At 56.2% G+C, this 16,858-nt stretch overlaps 1 protein-coding gene across 1 annotated transcript; it reads right to left on the bottom strand.

Moving 5' to 3' along the window:
* Window positions 1-1,693: 1,693 nt before the first annotated feature.
* FADS6 (fatty acid desaturase 6) lies at window positions 1,694-14,767 on the bottom strand. The gene is made up of 6 exons (XM_012662264.1): window positions 14,599-14,767; window positions 13,850-14,016; window positions 4,946-5,126; window positions 4,216-4,403; window positions 3,098-3,277; window positions 1,694-2,535 (listed from the first exon to the last, which is right to left on the bottom strand). The coding sequence occupies exons 1-6, from the start codon at window positions 14,765-14,767 to the stop codon at window positions 2,386-2,388; spliced, it is 1,035 nt and encodes a 344-aa protein (XP_012517718.1). The 3' UTR covers window positions 1,694-2,385.
* Window positions 14,768-16,858: the final 2,091 nt, after the last annotated feature.

Raw genomic sequence — 16,858 nt, forward strand, 5'->3', positions numbered from 1 at the left:
GAAAATAGTACTAATTTGTTGTAAAGGTTAAAATTCGATGATGTGGGTAAAAACATCTGCCATAAGTGCTAAATAAACAGCTATTATCATCATTATCAATACATGTTATCATCTCCCACATACCTCTATAAAATAGACTTTAGCTCTCTGCAGAGCCCCAGACCTACTTTATTCACTCCTGTCACCTTCCCTCACCTCTCAAGCCCCAGGCATTCCCAGCCCGCATCCTCAGAATAACAGAAAATCGAGCCTAGTGACTTGTTCCCAGGGTGCCCATGGCACAGCCAGATCTGGCACCAGGACTTCCAGCTGCTGTCCAAAATCCACTCAGGCCCAGATCAATAACAATGAGTCATTGTTATGTATTTGGATGGTTTTAATCATTAGCCAGGACTATGCAACTGGGGCCTTTTCTGACGTTGCGTTTTTCATACGGAGAATTAGCAGTTTGATTAATTGCACTCCCAGACCTTTAGGCCATTTCTGAGCCGCTAATGCATTTCAAAAGAGCAGCAATAACATATAGGAAAGCACTGGACTGGGGAGGCTGCCAAGCCTGCCTTGGTCCAAAAAGGGATGTTTGGATCCAAAATTCCACTCTATCAGCCAGCTTCCAAGCAGGGAGCAGATGGCACACTCAAAAGGGGTGACTAAAGAGAGTTTAATGAAGGAACTTTATACCGAGGTGTGGGTTAAGGCAATGGAGAAGCACCCCTGGGCTAGCAATAGCTGGAAGCCACTACCGCCCCAGGCCTGCAGGGAGCTGTTTCACAACTAGTGAGAGCTGGGGCTGTGGTCTCTGGCAGAGAAAGGCAAGGTGGGGATGAGTGGGGAGCAGAGCTGCCCAAGGCCACACCAGTGATGGGTTCTCCAACAGGACTGGGCTCAGAGAACGCCTTCGCCTGTCATCGAACTCCACTCATCCCGCAAGTTCCCATTTGCTGGCAGAGTTAGTCTCCCTATCAGCAGGGTCAGCACGCCCTTGACCCCATCCAAGGATTTAACTGAAAAACAAGATAATTATGTGCTCAGAGAATGACTTGCGTGTTCTCAACCAGGGACGATTTGGCAATGTCTGGAGACATTTTTGATTGTCACGACGTTGGCTCCCAGCATCTAGTAAGCAGAAGCCAGGGATGCTGCTAAACACTCTACGATGCACAGGACAGCCCCCAACAACAAAGAATTGTCCAGATAAAATGTCAATGTCAGTGGTGCTGAGGTGAGAGGCCCTGTTTTAAACTACCTCCTGTCATAGGCCTGGCCTCCTCCTCTGTCCCTCCCTCAGTCTCCACCTGGGCACTGCCCTGCAGCCCCCAGCTGGGGCAGCTCCCAGCTGTCTCTAACTCTGCCCACTTTGCGCTGAATCCCAGTGGTGTCCCTCAGCACCTTGGCCCCTTCCTCTGGCTGGCATCCATGGTTCCCTTATAGTCCCACTTCACTCCCAGGCTGCAGACCACCCTTCCTCACCCAGCCCAGCCCTGACCTCAAGTTCCTCTCCCTGCAGCCTACGCTCCTTCCCTTCCTCCCTGAGGCCATCCGTCCTCCAGACCCTGTTCCCATAACCCTCTCCAGCCTTAACTACCCCCCAGGGATTCTCTCTCCCAGTGGATAATTCCCCAGGTTTACTGCCTCTAAACACCGTGGAGCAAAGCAGACTTTTCTACAGCTAGCCAAGGTCACATTCGAAGACACTTATACTCTTTCCCCAACTCTGTTCCTGAGGGACTTTCTCCCCTGGAGTCCTCTCCCCACAAAACACACACTCACTTTTATCTCACAGACACTGTGGGCCTTGGGAACTGCTGAGCCAGTGTCTTCACAGCCTTCTTTGGCTGAGAGCCAGGCACGCCTGCCAAAAGCAAGCTCGCCCTGAAGTCCCTGGGGGGAGGGCACCTTGGTGGGCAGTGACTCAAAGGGTACAGGAAGCAGCAGTGGCCAAAGCCAGTGTGGGGCTCTCCCGGCACCAGGGAGGCCCCGGCCTAGGGGGCTGACCCTTCTCTGCCTGTGCCCCCTCCCGTCTCCCAGGTGGCCCCTGCACAGGATCCCTCCTCACCCTGTCACCGCCTTAGCCCTACCAAGGCTCAGATGGGGAGGGAGGAGGGGTCAGCTGTTTGGTCCTGCGATGAAGCTGGCTGAGGTCCACACTGATCAGCATGCCCAGCCACCATTGTTGCTTTCCCCCAGACACCCCTGGAAATCCAGAAACGCTGTCAAGGCAGGGGGCCCCCTGGACCCTGGGTGCGAGCTCCCCTGCCCCACTGCCACCCAGTGCCGCAATCCTCCAGGTCCGCCACCAGCCACCAAGCCACACCCCTGGGTCAGCAGCAGCAGAAAGGCTGGCCCAGGCCAGGGAGGGGAGGGGGTGGCCGAACGGGCCCAGCCTCACTGCAGCCCCACGAGCTCCGTGATCGGCGGGGCCTGCACCATGAACTCCTCGTATCGTTGGAGAAACAGCCGGAAGCGAGCCAGGTACGAGTCCTCGTTGTAGGGCAACTGCTTCTCATGGAGGAACTGGGACACCACGGGCTTCACCTGAGGGAAAACGGGCAGGAGGAGGGGCCTATGAGCCGGGATTTGGGGGGGCCCAGCCTGCATCTGCCTTGTTCCATGACACTCTGGAGGAGCTGGGGGGCTAAGGTCAGAGATTTCCTGCCCCCTTCCCAGCAGGCAAAGGAAGGCAGGGCTTCTCCCGACATCCTCCCAGTGCTCTAGCTGCATGACAGTCCTTGGCTCAGGGGGATGGAAACGAGAGCTCCCTTTTACCAAGCACCTACTGTGTGCCAGACATTTCACAGCTGTTTCTACATTTCATCCCCAAAGCCTGCCACCGTAAGCACTGCTCACTCCCATTTTACAGAAGAGGAAGCTGAGACTCAGAGGCATTCAGTTAACTTGTCCAGAGTCACACTGCTTGTGAGAAGCCCAGGTGTCTCTGATCTGAAACCCACGCTGCTGCTGACACACTGTGCTGCCTTTCCTGGGTGGCCCCAGACCTGGCCAGGTGGGGGACTCAAGGTTCAGGTGAACCCTGAAGGTTCCCCCTCTCCACCCTCAGACTGTCCCTTCATCCCCCACCAGCCCAGCCCTCAGCCACCTTCAGGCACATGTTGTCGGAGAGCCTGGGGAAGAGGTGGTGCTCCACGTGGCAGCTGACGATCGAGTGGCCGAACGCCCAGTCCAGGAGGGGCAGCCGGGCCAGGTTAAGCACCCCCAGGCTCATCATGTGAATCCGGCGGGGCTTGTGGTCCCGGGAAAACATGGGCAGCCCGATGTGCTGTGACAGACACGTGGGTTAGTGTTAGCCAGGTGAGGACGCCCTGGGGCTGAGCTGGCAGCCCTGGACCACTTCCCCTAACCCCCCTGCCAGGTGTCCTCACCTAGCACTACCCAGTGGGTTCTTCTGCCCCCCCCCAGCCCCCACGCAGACTGGGCTCCTGACCCGGCTCCAATGCCCACCCTGCCTGTGCCCTACACTGAGTCTCACCCATCTCTGGGCCTCTGTCCCCATCTGCACCATGAGGGTCCCAGGTGTGCTAATACCAGCAACTGGCCACCACCTGCTCTCATGGCACTGTGCCCTCGCCTCACCCTGGAGAGACCCTTCCTGCTGTCTTCACCGGTCAAATTCCCACTCATCCTGCAAGAGCAAGTTTGTGCTCCTCTTTTGTGTCTTCTCATTCAATGAACATGTACAAGTGCCTCCTCTGCCAGGCGCTGGCCTCGGCCTAGGACCTCAGAGGTGACCAGGAGCTTGTGTTCTCACAGGACAAGCAGATAGGGCCAATTATGGGATTCAGTAATGAACAGCAGTTGTGGCGAGCGCAGGACAGTGAAGTACACGATGCACTGCCTGGGGCCTTCCCTGGGCAGGGGGAGCGGGGACGTGTCCCTGTGGAAATGGCACCAGAACTGAATGCTGGGCCCTGGCCTCGCATGAAGGCCTCCCCTCTCCAGCTCTGTCATCTGCCTGCCTCGTGGCACTGGCCGGGCATGGGGCGTGGATGAAATAGTGCCGGCCAGTGTTGAGGAGGAGCAAACTCCTTACCTGAACCCAAAACTCTCGGGATGACCCAAGTAGAGGAGCGGGTGGAGTAGCAGGGGGATGCCTCCTCTTTGGGTGGCCCCTCTTCCCCCAGGCTTGGCTCCAGCCTGCAGGCAGGCACCTGGAGAACCTCCCCTTAGCCGCCCAGCACCTGGGTTGGGGGGCCTCACCTGGAAGATGTTGACGTGGAGGTAGGGGTGGGCCAGCAGGGATCTGATGAGGAACATGCAGACCAGGGCCGAGCTGGGGCTCCTGAAGCCCGACACGTTTAGGAGCAGCCAGTACTGGGAATAGAGGCCCAGGGAGATCAGGCCCAGCGTCCGCAGAGCCGTCCTGAGCTCCACCTGCCTCAGCTGCTCTGCCAGAGGGAAAGACATAGAGTGAGGGGCGGGCAAGGCTCAGGTCCATCGTGAACTGGCTCCTGGTGCCAAGTCTGGGTGTGTCCTGTTAACACCCACTCACAGCAGCCCTGAAACGTGGGCTCCCGCATTGAATGGATGAAGAAACAGAGACATTAGCATCTTGACCAAGGTCAAGACCTGGGATTTGAACCCAGGTCTGGCTGCCCCGTAGCCCCTGCTCCTTCCAGGGTATGAGATTGCTCCCATGACATCAGACATTGCAACGTTTGATATCACGCGTGGTGGTCTACAAAGCATTTTTGCATCTGTGAGCTCATTTTCCTTCACAGCAACCTGGGGGAGCAGGAATGGAACCTGCCCACTGTCCCCAGCCAGCAAGTGGCAGAGCCAGACTTGGCCTTGGGTCCAAGGCTCTTTCTACCCTGCCCAGCTGTCTCAGAAAGTTTCCATCAGGTCTTAATCTGGGGCTCCTGGCTTCCTCCACAAGTGGCCTACATGAAGCCAGGCGAGGAGGGGGCCAGGTGTTCATGGTACTTACCAACAGCCACCAGTGGGGTCAGGATCGGGAGCAGGAGAGGAGCTAAGAACATGTAGACGTAGCGGTTGAGGCAAGGCAGCCTCCACGTGCTCGAGTCCCCCAGGCCCACCACGTTGGTGTAGGCGTGGTGCATCTTGACGTGTCCGTGCTTGGCGCACTCTGCAGTGAAGGCCGTGCATACCTAGAGGAGGCAGCCAGGAGGGACAGGGTCCATGGCAGGCACAGTCGAGCAAAGCAGGACCTGTGGGAGCCCCAGCTCCTCGGACCCTGCATTTCCAGGGCCTTCCTGCCTTGCAACCCCATCTAATCAACCTTGACCATCAACTCTCAGGTATCTGTGACCACGGAGTGGCAGCCAGGCAAAACAGCTGCAACCACTCGGCGTGGCTCCGCAAAGCATTTGGGGGTGGGAGGCTGGACCCTCACAGTGTCACTCTGCCTGTGACCACCTAGGCAACCCCGAGAGTCTCAGAGGCTGTCAGGATTGGACGTACTGCAGGTCAAGCTCCCAGCATCATTGCAATTGTTTTCTGCGTGTTTATCTTAGAAACACCTGCACCTTCATAGCACTGCTTTGTTCTGAGCCCAGAGCAGCCAGGAGAGGGGTGTAGGAGTGAGCTGAGAGTGAAGGGACATCATCTCCTGAACAATCTCCAGCCTTGGGGCCACATGTGGCCTTCTGGATCCTTGAGCACAGCCTTTTGACTGAATCCAAATTTTACAGAACCCTTTGTTAAAAGTTTGGATTCCGTCAAGGGCCCACACCTGTGGATCTGGAGGGCCACATGTGGCCTTGAGGCTGCAGGTTCCCCACCCCTGGCTTACAAGGTGGGAGTGCGAGGCGAGTGCCACAGTAAGAGCTAACTTCTCCCTAGAGGTGACTCTTCCCAGCACAGGATTCTCTCAAGCCCAACCACACGTGAGCTGCTGACTCCTAGGAGAACAGTCATCCCAGAATGCAAAAGAGGTGCTAAGGTGTTTCTTATGCAGATGTATGCAAATGAAGATGCAGATATAAGCCTCTTCCAATATTTTATGTAGGCCAGATTTTGCTAATTTTATTGAAGTTGCTGCCTGCCTGTTTCTGGAAGAACGTGAAAAGTTTCAGTATCAGTCACCGCAAGCCAGGTAAGGACGGCAGGACACCCTTTGCTGAGTGCCCACTGCGTTCTACACTTCAAGTACTCCCAAACCCAGGGGGTCAGCAGTGTCATTATTCATGTCCACAGATGCAGAAACTGAGCTAGAGAGAGGCCAAGTGGGCCTAGGACACACAGCTAAGTAGGTGGCAGAGGAAGGATTTAGACAGAACACCCGGATTCCAGCTCCTCGTGAGAAACCTGAACTAAGCCACTTACTACAGCTGAGTGAGAAGCCAGGCTCTGGGGCCCGCAGCAGAGGCAAAGGCAGAAGGAAAATAAGGAATGGCATTGTCTTCGCACTCTGTCCCTTGGAATGAAACTGAAGCCGAAATGTAGCCCAAAGTTCTATCCTACAGGATGCTGAGGACAAGCGCAGTTTTACTTACAAAAACCACTGGAAGACATGTCAAACCAGCTGTCCCACACGCGCCCCTGGGAAGGCACAGGACAGGAAGATAAGTGCTAATTCCATGACAGCATTTCTGTGGCACCCACGAAATCAGGACGAGGCATTTTGCCTTCAGATGATGCAACCCACCGAGGGCAGGTCTCATCGCAGGATGCTGGGGTACGGCTGTCCGTGAGGTGCGCAGCATGTGATTTGTGACTCAGCACACGCTTCCAGTCTGTGTGTGATGTGCCTTTTACGTGAGTAAGAACAGATTTGAGGCTATTTCTAAACTCTGGACTTCTCACTCCCATTTAGATGTTCTCTCTTGAGAGGGGGAGAGAGGGGTGGGATTAGGCTAGAAGGGGAAGATGGAGTTCGAGAAGCAGTGCGTCTCAAATGCCTGACACCCAACACCCACCAACCCAAGGGCAGTGGGAGAGGACCACATGCTGCTGAGTAAGTTGGAAAATGGAGTGTCCCGCTGAGAAGGATTATTTAAAGGTCTCGCCCAAGAGGATTCACATTCAGGCCCAGAGAAAGTTCTAGAAGCCTCAAGGTTGGTGCTGCTTCTTGATATCACCCTCTATGCCCCTTGGGAAGACTTAAGAGCCCCAATCTCTCAGAAGGATTCAGGCTCCGAGTGGCCAGACGGGGGTGGGGGGCATCAGGGCATCAGGAAAGTTCTGACTGTCTGGGGCCCACAAAATCTCTCCTTCTTTCATCTGTTCTCTCATTCAGTTGATTGTTTGCTAAAGCATCCTCGGACCCCGCACGGTGGCAGTCACCATGCTAGGCCTGCGGAGGTACCAGGGACAAGACTGAAAGAGAACAGAACCCCATCAGAGCCATCCGCTGGGCTCCTCAGGGACCAGATGGAGCCCGCCTCATCCGGGCAGGGTACTCAAGGGCTCCTCTGGCCGCAGCCTCACTGCTGTCCCTCTGTCATCCCAGAGGTGCCAAAACATGACTATATTCACACAGATCCTGCCTGACAGCCTGCCCGGTACTCTGAGGACTCACACTCAGGGACTTGCATTCTCACCGAGTAGGGCTGCCAGATGCAGCAAATAACAAACACAGGCGGCCCAGTTAAATTTGAAGTTCAGATAAATGACAAGTGCATGTAGTATTTGGAATATACATATGTAAAGATTTAGTTGTTTATCTGAACTTCAAATTTATGTGGGCATCCCATATTTTATTACTATTTGGCAAACCTATTGCTAAGGCCCAGGGAGCCCCAGAGGCCCCCACTCTGAAGGCAGCTGTGAAGGGGCTGCTCCCCGGAAATCAGCAAGAGGAACGGATGCTGGGCAGACTCCAGCCTGGAGTCCCTCCTGCCAGAGGGACACTGCCCTGGGATGTCCCACAGCCCTCTTTCTCATCTTGTCCCTATCTGCTGCTGCCACTCCTGCATCCATCTTAGGAGTGGCCCCACCATGGCCCTGGCCCTGAGCTGGAAACCTGACCATTGCCCTTGCCTCTTCCTACTCCCCCCCGCCCCGCCTCCTGCCCAGATCCCACCTGCACCTTCCTCCTGCACCCCTCCCTGCCCTTCCGTCCTCACCATCTCTCAGCGATCTGGACCAACAGCCTATGACCCATCTCCTGCCTCATCTGCCCCAAATCCATAGGGTGACCTAGTTAACACCCAACTTTGATTGCATCATGATGTTATGATGACATTTTTTTATCCTGCAATGTACTGTTTAAAAAATAAAAGAGGAAAACACCAGAGAAGGACACAGAAGAGACCGATAACCTCCATCCGTCCTCTCCCAGGAGGAACACGGGCACTGCAGAAAGGGAAGGGCAGAGGCTTCTCCCCATACTTTTTGGATTCTGAATTATGTAAACACATTGCCTAGTCAAAAATAAATAAAGTTAGTTTTGAAAAGTACCAACTTAGCTACCTTTGGCCACAGGACAAAGTCTCAGCTCCTCTGCCTGGCCCGGGTCTCCTTGCCCCCTTCTCCAGGGTCCCCACTGGAGTCTAGTGACCCCAGGTTTCCCTGGGCCCCTCAGGCACTGAGTTCTTTTCCACAGCCTTTTCCCTACATCTGCTCTGTCTGAAACCAGCTTCCTGCTTCCCTACCTGGCCAGCCCTGTCCTGGCAGCGTCCCTTCTGGAAACTCTCCCCAGGGCCTCTCAGGTCTGCAAGACTGACATTTGGGACCGGGGTGCTTTTTGTTTCAGCAGCTGTCCTGTGCACTGCAGGGCGTTCGGCAGCATCCTGGCCTCTGCCCACTAGCTGCCAGTAGCACACGCACACACCACATTCTTCATAGGCAAAAATGTCTCCGGACATTGCCCAGCGTCCCTGCCACCCACTCCCACCCCAAGCACTCAAAGCCTTCAACCCGGGCAATGCCCTCCTCACATTCTGCCTGCCCTGGTCCCAGGCAGCCTGGGTTTGAATCCCAGAGGCACCACCAACCAGCTGGGACAAGTGGCTTAACCTCCCAGATCAGTGTCTCCTCATCTGCAAAGTGAGGGTAACAACAGCTCGACCCTCACAGGGAGGCGTGACTATTAAATAGAGAATTCACAGAAAGGACACAGTAAGCAGACAGCAAGTGTTAGCTAGAATGACCAGCAGTTTTCATTATTTTGATGTCATTCATGTGTGTCTCTTTCCCACTTGACTCTGGGCCCCTGGGGAATTGGAACTGGGTCTTATTCACCACTGTGTCCCCAGCACCTATCGGAGCCGAAGCAGCAGGTGGATGATGTTGGGTGCATCGCTCAGGACGCAGGACCAGGTCTCAGCCCGGCCTGGTTCACGTGTCAGATCCTCGGCGGACACCTTCTCAGCCCCTAAAGCTCCCAGCAAACCGGCCTCCCTGCAAGTCTCCTTCCCCAGCGGGGCACCCACCGCCACCCTGACAGCAACATGCCCATGGTGGAGTCTTGACCATTTTTCACTGCTCAGATGCTGCTCTGCGCTGCCATCGCAGACCACCCGGGCCTGCTCCAGGGCACCCGCCCCCAGCCCTGCTAGTCCCTGGCGGGGAAGGGCGTCTACACGCCCTCCAGGGGCCTCACCACACCGAGCCAGCCTCTAGAGACCCTCAGGAGCGGAATCGTCGTCGAATAGTCGTGAGACCCCCTCCTGGAGTCCTCAGGCTTACCCTCGAGGAAGCCACACCGAAGCGGGAGTGGCGGGGGAGGGGGGTGCCCAGAGCTGCCTGAAAGCACATTTTGAGAATCTACACGTGTGGTAAAATGGCACAGACCCCCCCACACACACCCCTTGCACCAATTTCCCTGGTTTCCACATTGAACAACATTTACATAAATATAACTCTTCGGGAAAATGGGTGAAGGGGCCGGGCGCGGTGGCTCACGCCTGTAATCCTAGCTCTCTGGGAGGCCGAGGCGGGTAGATTGTTTGAGCTCAGGAGTTCCAGACCAGCCTGAGCAAGAGCGAGACTCCGTCTCTACTAAAAATAGAAAGAAATTAGTTGGACAGCTAAAAATATATAGAAAAAATTAGCCGGGCATGGTGGTGCATGCCTGTAGTCCCAGCTACTCGGGAGGCTGAGGCAGAAGGATCGCTTGAGCCCAGGAGTTTGAGGTTGCTGTGAGCTAGGATGACACCACGGCACTCTAGCCCGGGCAACACAGTGAGACTCTGTCTCAAAAAAGAAAAAAAAAAGAAAATGGGTGAAGGATGCACCAGACCTCTCTGGCCTATTTTTGCAAGTCCTGTGAATCTATAATTATTTTTAAAACTAAAAAGTATTTTTTTACAAAAGTACATTTTGTACCACAGATCTGAGTTTGTTCTATAAATAAATTTTAAAAATAAAAGCAAAAGAATCACAGTTGAACTTAGACAATACCCCTTGGGCTGTGGAGGGACAAGCAGAGAGACGGCAGAGAGACGCCCGAGGATCACAGCCCCACGGAACTCATGTGAGAAGAGAACGGTCCAGGATCATTGCGAAGCTGGGGGCTCTTAGCTCTGTTTCCACCCCCACAGGGGACCTGAAGGAAGGTGGCATTCCCTGGGGAACCCCTCCCCGGGGCAGAGCTCGCCAGCTGAGGCTCCACCCCTGTAGCACGAAGCCAACTTCACAAGGAAGATTGAAGCTGAGACACAACAAAGAGCTCAGTAACTGGCAAAGCCTGTTTCCTCCCACGCAGGGGAGCATCTCGGATTGTGTGTGACATGCAGGAGAGGCCCTAAAGCCCTTTGATTTCAGAAGTTAATCCTCCCCAGGCTTTAGGACTTAAAATGCAGTGGCCTGTCTCCCTCCCCCGCCACCTTCCTGTGGCCATCTGAGCGTGGTGCAGCGCCCTTCACCAGCAGTCCCCGAGAATACACCTGGCAGTCCCAGGACAGGTAGGGGCAGGTGCTCTTGCTGGGTGATGCCAGGGTTATCAGGGGGCAGGACAGAGGGGGAGGGTTATGCTACCGGGAGGGATGCAACTTTCTCATGCAGACCAGAAACAGGTCTGCAGAGGAAGCTTGCCTGGTGTGTGGAGGGGGACAGCATGTGACTTTGGATACTGTAGGAGAGACACAACAACCTGGAGTGGAAGCCCCCTTCCATCCTCTCTGCCCCTCCCCCAGATCCCATGGGTCCGAGAGGGGAGGTCCTTGTCCCACCCCCAGCTTGAAGCTGGCCAACCCTGAGACAATCCCAGCAAAAGCTGGTGCCCAGGAAAACCAAGGATACTCAGCTGATGCCAGAGGCTGTGGAACTGCAGAACACCAAAAGGAACCCGGGACCAGGACTAAATTGTTCTGCAATGATGGTGTCTCCTGAGGGTCAAGGTTTGGGAAGAGTACAGGCACCCAGCGAGAGAAGGGTTAAAGAGAGAAGACGCCAAGACGTGAGAGAAGAGAGTCAGAGATCCAGGAAGGGTCCCAGGGCTTCCTCTGAGGTCCTAGGCAGCAAGAACTCGTCCTTTGTGTCATGTAGAGGCCCAGGGCACGCAGCACCCAACCCCGGCAACATACTCACAGCTCTGTGAGCTTCACAACTTTTCAGTTAACAAAACAAAACAATGACGAAAAAGCAAACAACTGCAAAATTTGAGCCACACGCCGGCTTCATGAGGGAGTGAAGTCATCGCCCCTGCTCATTAGATGAGGAAACTGACACAGATGGAAAATTAAGTAAGTTGACCAAGGTCAGGGCAGCCAGTGGGGCTGGGATTCCAACTGAGGCTTGTGGCTCCAAAGGCTGTGCCCCAGACACTGTCCCCACCTGTCTGGCAGACAAGGCCACACCTGTCTTGAGGACTGTGCTCACCCCTCAATGCCAGCCAGGCTGGGGAGGCTGAGCCATTGTGTCCCCCACACTGGGAACTGGACTCTCCCCAGAGGGCAGCTAGAGCCGCACCCGTGGGGCAGCAAATCGAGAAGCATCCCACATAGGTTACTCGAGGGCCCAAGGGACACACTACTTGTGCCCTGCCCCACAGCCCACTGCAGTACATCAGCCTGGTGTCACTTGTGAGGCAGGAGCCAAGCCTTCCCCTCAGCCTCCATGGGGCTCACAGACCTCTAGGATGGGACCCTCCATCAGCCAGCTTTTCCTGGACCTCGACCCCTAGTCAACTGCAGGTCACCATCAACAAATATTGATGGCTGACCTACCAACATCTCAGGTCTGCACCAGGAGCTGGAGAGGCAAAGAGGCAAGGATGAAGCCACTGGTCTGGGGCTCATGGGGGCAAGACAGTGTGCAGCAAGCAGGATCCAGCCCTGATGCCGCCTGGGTCTCGAAGGGCAGGCCGTGTGCTGTGGTTCAGGAGGAGCTGTCCCGTGAGGGACCTGGGAAGGCTTCTCAGAGGAGGAGCCCTTGGCTGCCTGCCTTGGCTCAGCACACACGATAGCTATTGTGTGGGTATCACACTTTGGGGGGTATCAGATTCACCTGGGGAGCATGATAAAAATGCCATGGCCCAGGTCCTCTTCTCCAAGCCCGGGCCTCCAGAGCACTCTGCTACACACCCAAGTTGGAGAACCATGAAGTCATCTCTGCACAATAAATCCCCTGCAGCCAAGTAGGCCAAAAGTCTCAATACCTGCTCCTCATCCTCCGCCACCTCGCAGCTCCTGGCGCCCAGGACAGCTCTGAAAACTCCGAACAGAGCTCACTCATTCTGCCCCTCCGTCCCGCATTCCCACACTGCCCACGTGGCCAGCACAGCCCAGCGTCTCCCCTGCTGCTCTCTGGGGATTACAAACTTGGTGGGCATCTGATCCAGACCCCAGGGTCTGGCCTGTGCCCCTGGGTCTGGTGGGGACCAACGCCCAGGGCTCCCTGGGAAAAGAAGTTTCTTGAAACCAACCCTGAGGATCCGGAGCCTGTTGCTTCCTCTTGTCCTCAGCACTTTAGAAATGTGTGCTGGTGGGAGGGTGGAGAAGGGGAGAGCCGGGGGTAGGGGTGTTAGGTGAGAAAGGTTTCCCCCACTCAGCTGATGTGGTGTGATAGTGTAGTTATACTACATGTGTGCTTATTGTTATATAAAGTTATATAACTTTATAGAAAGTTAATAATTGAGTTAATTGGTTGTAATAACCAGACCCTGCCAGAAAAAGGACTGTTTCTGGTACCAGCTTTCCTATTTATCCATAAGGGACTAGGGTGGCCAGGTGACAGTCCCCCTGCAAGGGAGGAGGGAGCAAGTTCAGAGCCGCAGAAGAGGAGAGGCTAGGAGACCAATCAGGAGACAAAGACAACCTGGTCAGAAACCTTTGCCTTCCTGGGCTTCGCCTAGAGGTGAAAGGCCAGGGCAGAACCGGAGGCGCTGGAAGAAGGAAGGGAAGGGTCAGGAGGGTGGAGGCCCTTCGTGGAGCAGGCCTGGAGGAGTAGGGGGCTCCTCAGGATGGCTCAGCCATTGCCAGGCATCAGAGAGGCATAATGAGGAGCTGGGACACTTTGACACTGGACCCCTTCCCCACCCCCTTCTGTCTGTGGTTCACATTTTAAACCCTGATTGCAAAACCTGGAGGCCCCAATGGCTGTAGCTGTGGGCCAAGATAGTTGCACATCAGCCACCGATATCCTGGCAGGAGGAAGAGGCTCTAGTCATCACTCGGCCCAGTGCTACAGAGGCAAGTGGGCGTGCCCAGGCCAAGTCCACTGCCGTGGGTAGACACTCGGGTACTCCTCATGCGGGTCTCTACCTGCCAGATGCAAATGGCCTGTCAAGGGCTTGGAGAAGTGCACACACACACACACACAGACACACGCCCTGTAGTGCATACCGCACACCTGGCTCCACATACCAACAGCTGCAGCTGCCTGTCCATGTGGGCGCCCACACCGCTGGACGCACCTGCAAGCCTGCACAGAATGATGAGGCTGCCCACACCACGCCAGCGGGTGCCCACACCTCTCCCAGGCTCACCTCCACGAAGAAGAGCAGCCAGATCTTACTCCAGGGTTTGGAGTCCGTGAGGGCACCGTGAGTGGCCAGGTGGCTGCCCTTGACGGTGAGCGTGTAGTGGCACATACCCAAGATGGTGATGCCGGTGGCAAAGACCAGCACATTCTCCGAGCGCAGGCACAGGAACCCTGCATGCAGGAGGGGGACAGGGGACAGGGTCTTTCTCCAGCTCTCGGAGATCTGGCGCAAACACCTCAGCCCCCATCCCAGGAGCCCAGGCCAAAGTGGGCCCAGCTCTGGGGCTGCTGCAGGCAGGCTCGAGGCGGGACAGGGGATGGGTCGGCTCTCTCTACAGGATTTGGGACGAAGCAGGGACCCCCACCGGCTTGCCGCGGAGACTCCCGTGGTCCTGAGTCTGCCTGGGTTTCCCTCTTGGGCCAGAGCAGTGAGGGGGGCCCAGTTGTCAGGGGTTCCAGGCCAGGAGAGGTCCAGAGGAGACTCCTCCTCCCTCACTCCCCACCCCATTCCCGGTCCCCCTTCCCCAGAGACCTCGTCCCGCCCCACCACGCCCCGACCCCTCTCAACTTCCGCTTCCATCCCCCTTCTGCCAGCACACTTTCTCCCGCCTCCTCTGCCCCGCTCCCCAGGGACACAGGGGTGCCGCACCCACCAGCCCGCTCCACTCCTCCGGACCCCAGTGCTGCGGCAGAGCCCGCGCCCCACCCCCACCCGCAGCCTGGCCCTTGTCGCCCTGTCCCCGTGTCCCTCACCCGCAGGCAAGGCGAGGAGGCTGAGCGCCAGGATGGTGCAGTCCACGCCGTGGCGCTCCCACCACGAGCTGGCGCGCACCACGTCCTGGACCAGCGCCTCCAGCTCACGCAGCAGCGCCTGGGCCCGGGGCGCGTCCCGCGCCGGCTCCGCGGGCTCCGCAGGCTCCATGGGCTCGCTGGGCGCCGGGACGCGCGGAGGACGGCGGAGGACTGGAGACCGGCGCGCGTCTGAGGCGCGGGCGGGGCGGGCGGGGCGGAGTCACGCACCGGCTGGGGACACCGCCCAGGTGCTCGCCACTGGCTAGAGGTGGCAGAACCGCCACGGGAGGAACCAGGGAGATGGGCGGCGACCCTGGGGCAAGAACCAGCACCGGGGGTAGGAACAGGGGGCTTGGGGGCACGGAGACTCCAGCAGAGAACCCTGAGGGCCTTCCCTGACCGCCCAACTCAAATAACTCCTCTGTCCCCTCTGTCCCCTGTGTCCCCTGTCCCTTACCTTGCTCCGGTCTGTCGGAGCATTCCGCCCCATGCCCCCAAGGATTTTTCTTAGTCGCACTTAGCAGCGGTCCCCACACAGGACACAGCGTTTGTTCGTTGTCTCAGCCAACAGACTGGACGCTGGGTGCCCAAGGGCCGTCCTCCTTTTGCCACTTTTGCTCAAGCTTGGCACACAAACATTTTGGAATTTCTGGGGTAGAAAGTTCAAGGCCTCGCTCCTCCCAGGTGAGCTGGGAAGTGGGGGTCCCCTCCGTGTCTGACTTTAGCAGAGGTGACCCATGGGGAGCTGGCTCTCCAGCCCAATAATGTTCTGGAAGAGGGGATAGCTGTGGGGTTACCGTGTCCAGAGGTCACCATTCTGGAAGGGCAACACAGCAGCGGGGTTTCTGCAATTCCACTCCCTCAGGGGTGCCCAGGTCTGAACCCAGGGCCAGGGCCTCCACCACGCCCTCTGAGACTCGCAGCCTCCCTGTCACAGCCCTTTCCCGTTAGCCCAGGTCCCCACCCCACTCCTGGAGCTGACCTTGGTCCCCAGAAGCTAGGCTACTGTCCCCTACACACTCCCCTCTCTGCTTCCGAAGGCCCTTTCTGTTTTTCCTTTTTTGTTTTACTGTCCCTGGGTTTCATATTTTAAGTCTCTTAACTAAAGAGGTCTGATGTGGTAAGGATAGCAGCAATTTCAGCAGGAGACCCTCCAGAAGGAGAAGGGGAGGGGGACATGTGCGGGAGAAAGAGTCAGGGACAATAATGGCTTTGAACCTTCCTGCCTTCATGAATTCTTAGGAGCCTCTCTCTTCCGTTCCTTGTCAGAGCCCAGAGTGCTTTGCCAGTCGGTGTTCTAAGGGGCTACAACGTAGCCGACCAGTCGTCACCGCCACTTTACTGCTGACTTCCACACTCTGTGCATTGCCCCTTGAAGACGGCATCATCCCCATTTAATCAGTGGAGGCCCTAAGAGATGAGGTGATCTTCCCAGCACCCCACGGTTACCAAATGGCAGAACTAGAACTCAAATCCAGGACTGGAATCTCCTCCAAATCCAATTGTCTTTTGTCTACATCAGAGATTCTTAAGACAAACAAGGGAGAGGGGCCTTCTCCCTCCCTTCCCCACCCTATCCTCAAATCCCTCCCTCTCAGGCACACTAGAATTTTCAAGGAAGGGACATGTATCATTTTTAAGGCATATTTCATATTAATACACAATATTTTAAGTTCATAAGGAGGGAATCTCATTGCTTTTATTATATACACCAGGAATGTTCCAGTTCCAAGAAGCCCTTCTCCAGGTCCTGGCTACCCTGGGACACGTAGGTGGCACTGTGAGAAGGCAAATGCTGAGTGCGAGACAGGAGACAACGCACATTAGAGGAGCCAGGAATCCCCTTGGGGCGGGGCTGGCTGGCAGCCTCTCTGGAAAGAGGCAGATTTGATTTAGAGCAGAATTAAACCTGGGGGAGGAGGGAGGGAACCAGGTATTCTGGGTCCTCAATGCATAGGGCAGGAGCAGAGTTTGGGAGATCGGTAGAAAAGTCAAGGGAAGGCAGGAGAGAAAGGCAGGTGGCACTAGGGGCGGGAGGTGCCCCGAAGACAGACTGGAAAGTTGGGTCTTTGGGTCTTGCCCCCGCGGACGTGGGGAGGCGCAGCAGGTTTTAGGGCAGGGGAGTGGCTTGTGTAGTGTGCTATTTAGGAGGGTCTATCTGGCACAGTGGAGTAGCCGCTGGAGTGAGGGTGGCCAGTTTGGAGACTGTTTCAGGATCTCA

Source organism: Propithecus coquereli, unplaced genomic scaffold, assembly GCF_000956105.1.
Source record: "Propithecus coquereli isolate 6110/MARCELLA unplaced genomic scaffold, Pcoq_1.0 Scaffold76, whole genome shotgun sequence".
Lineage (NCBI taxonomy): Eukaryota > Metazoa > Chordata > Mammalia > Primates > Indriidae > Propithecus > Propithecus coquereli.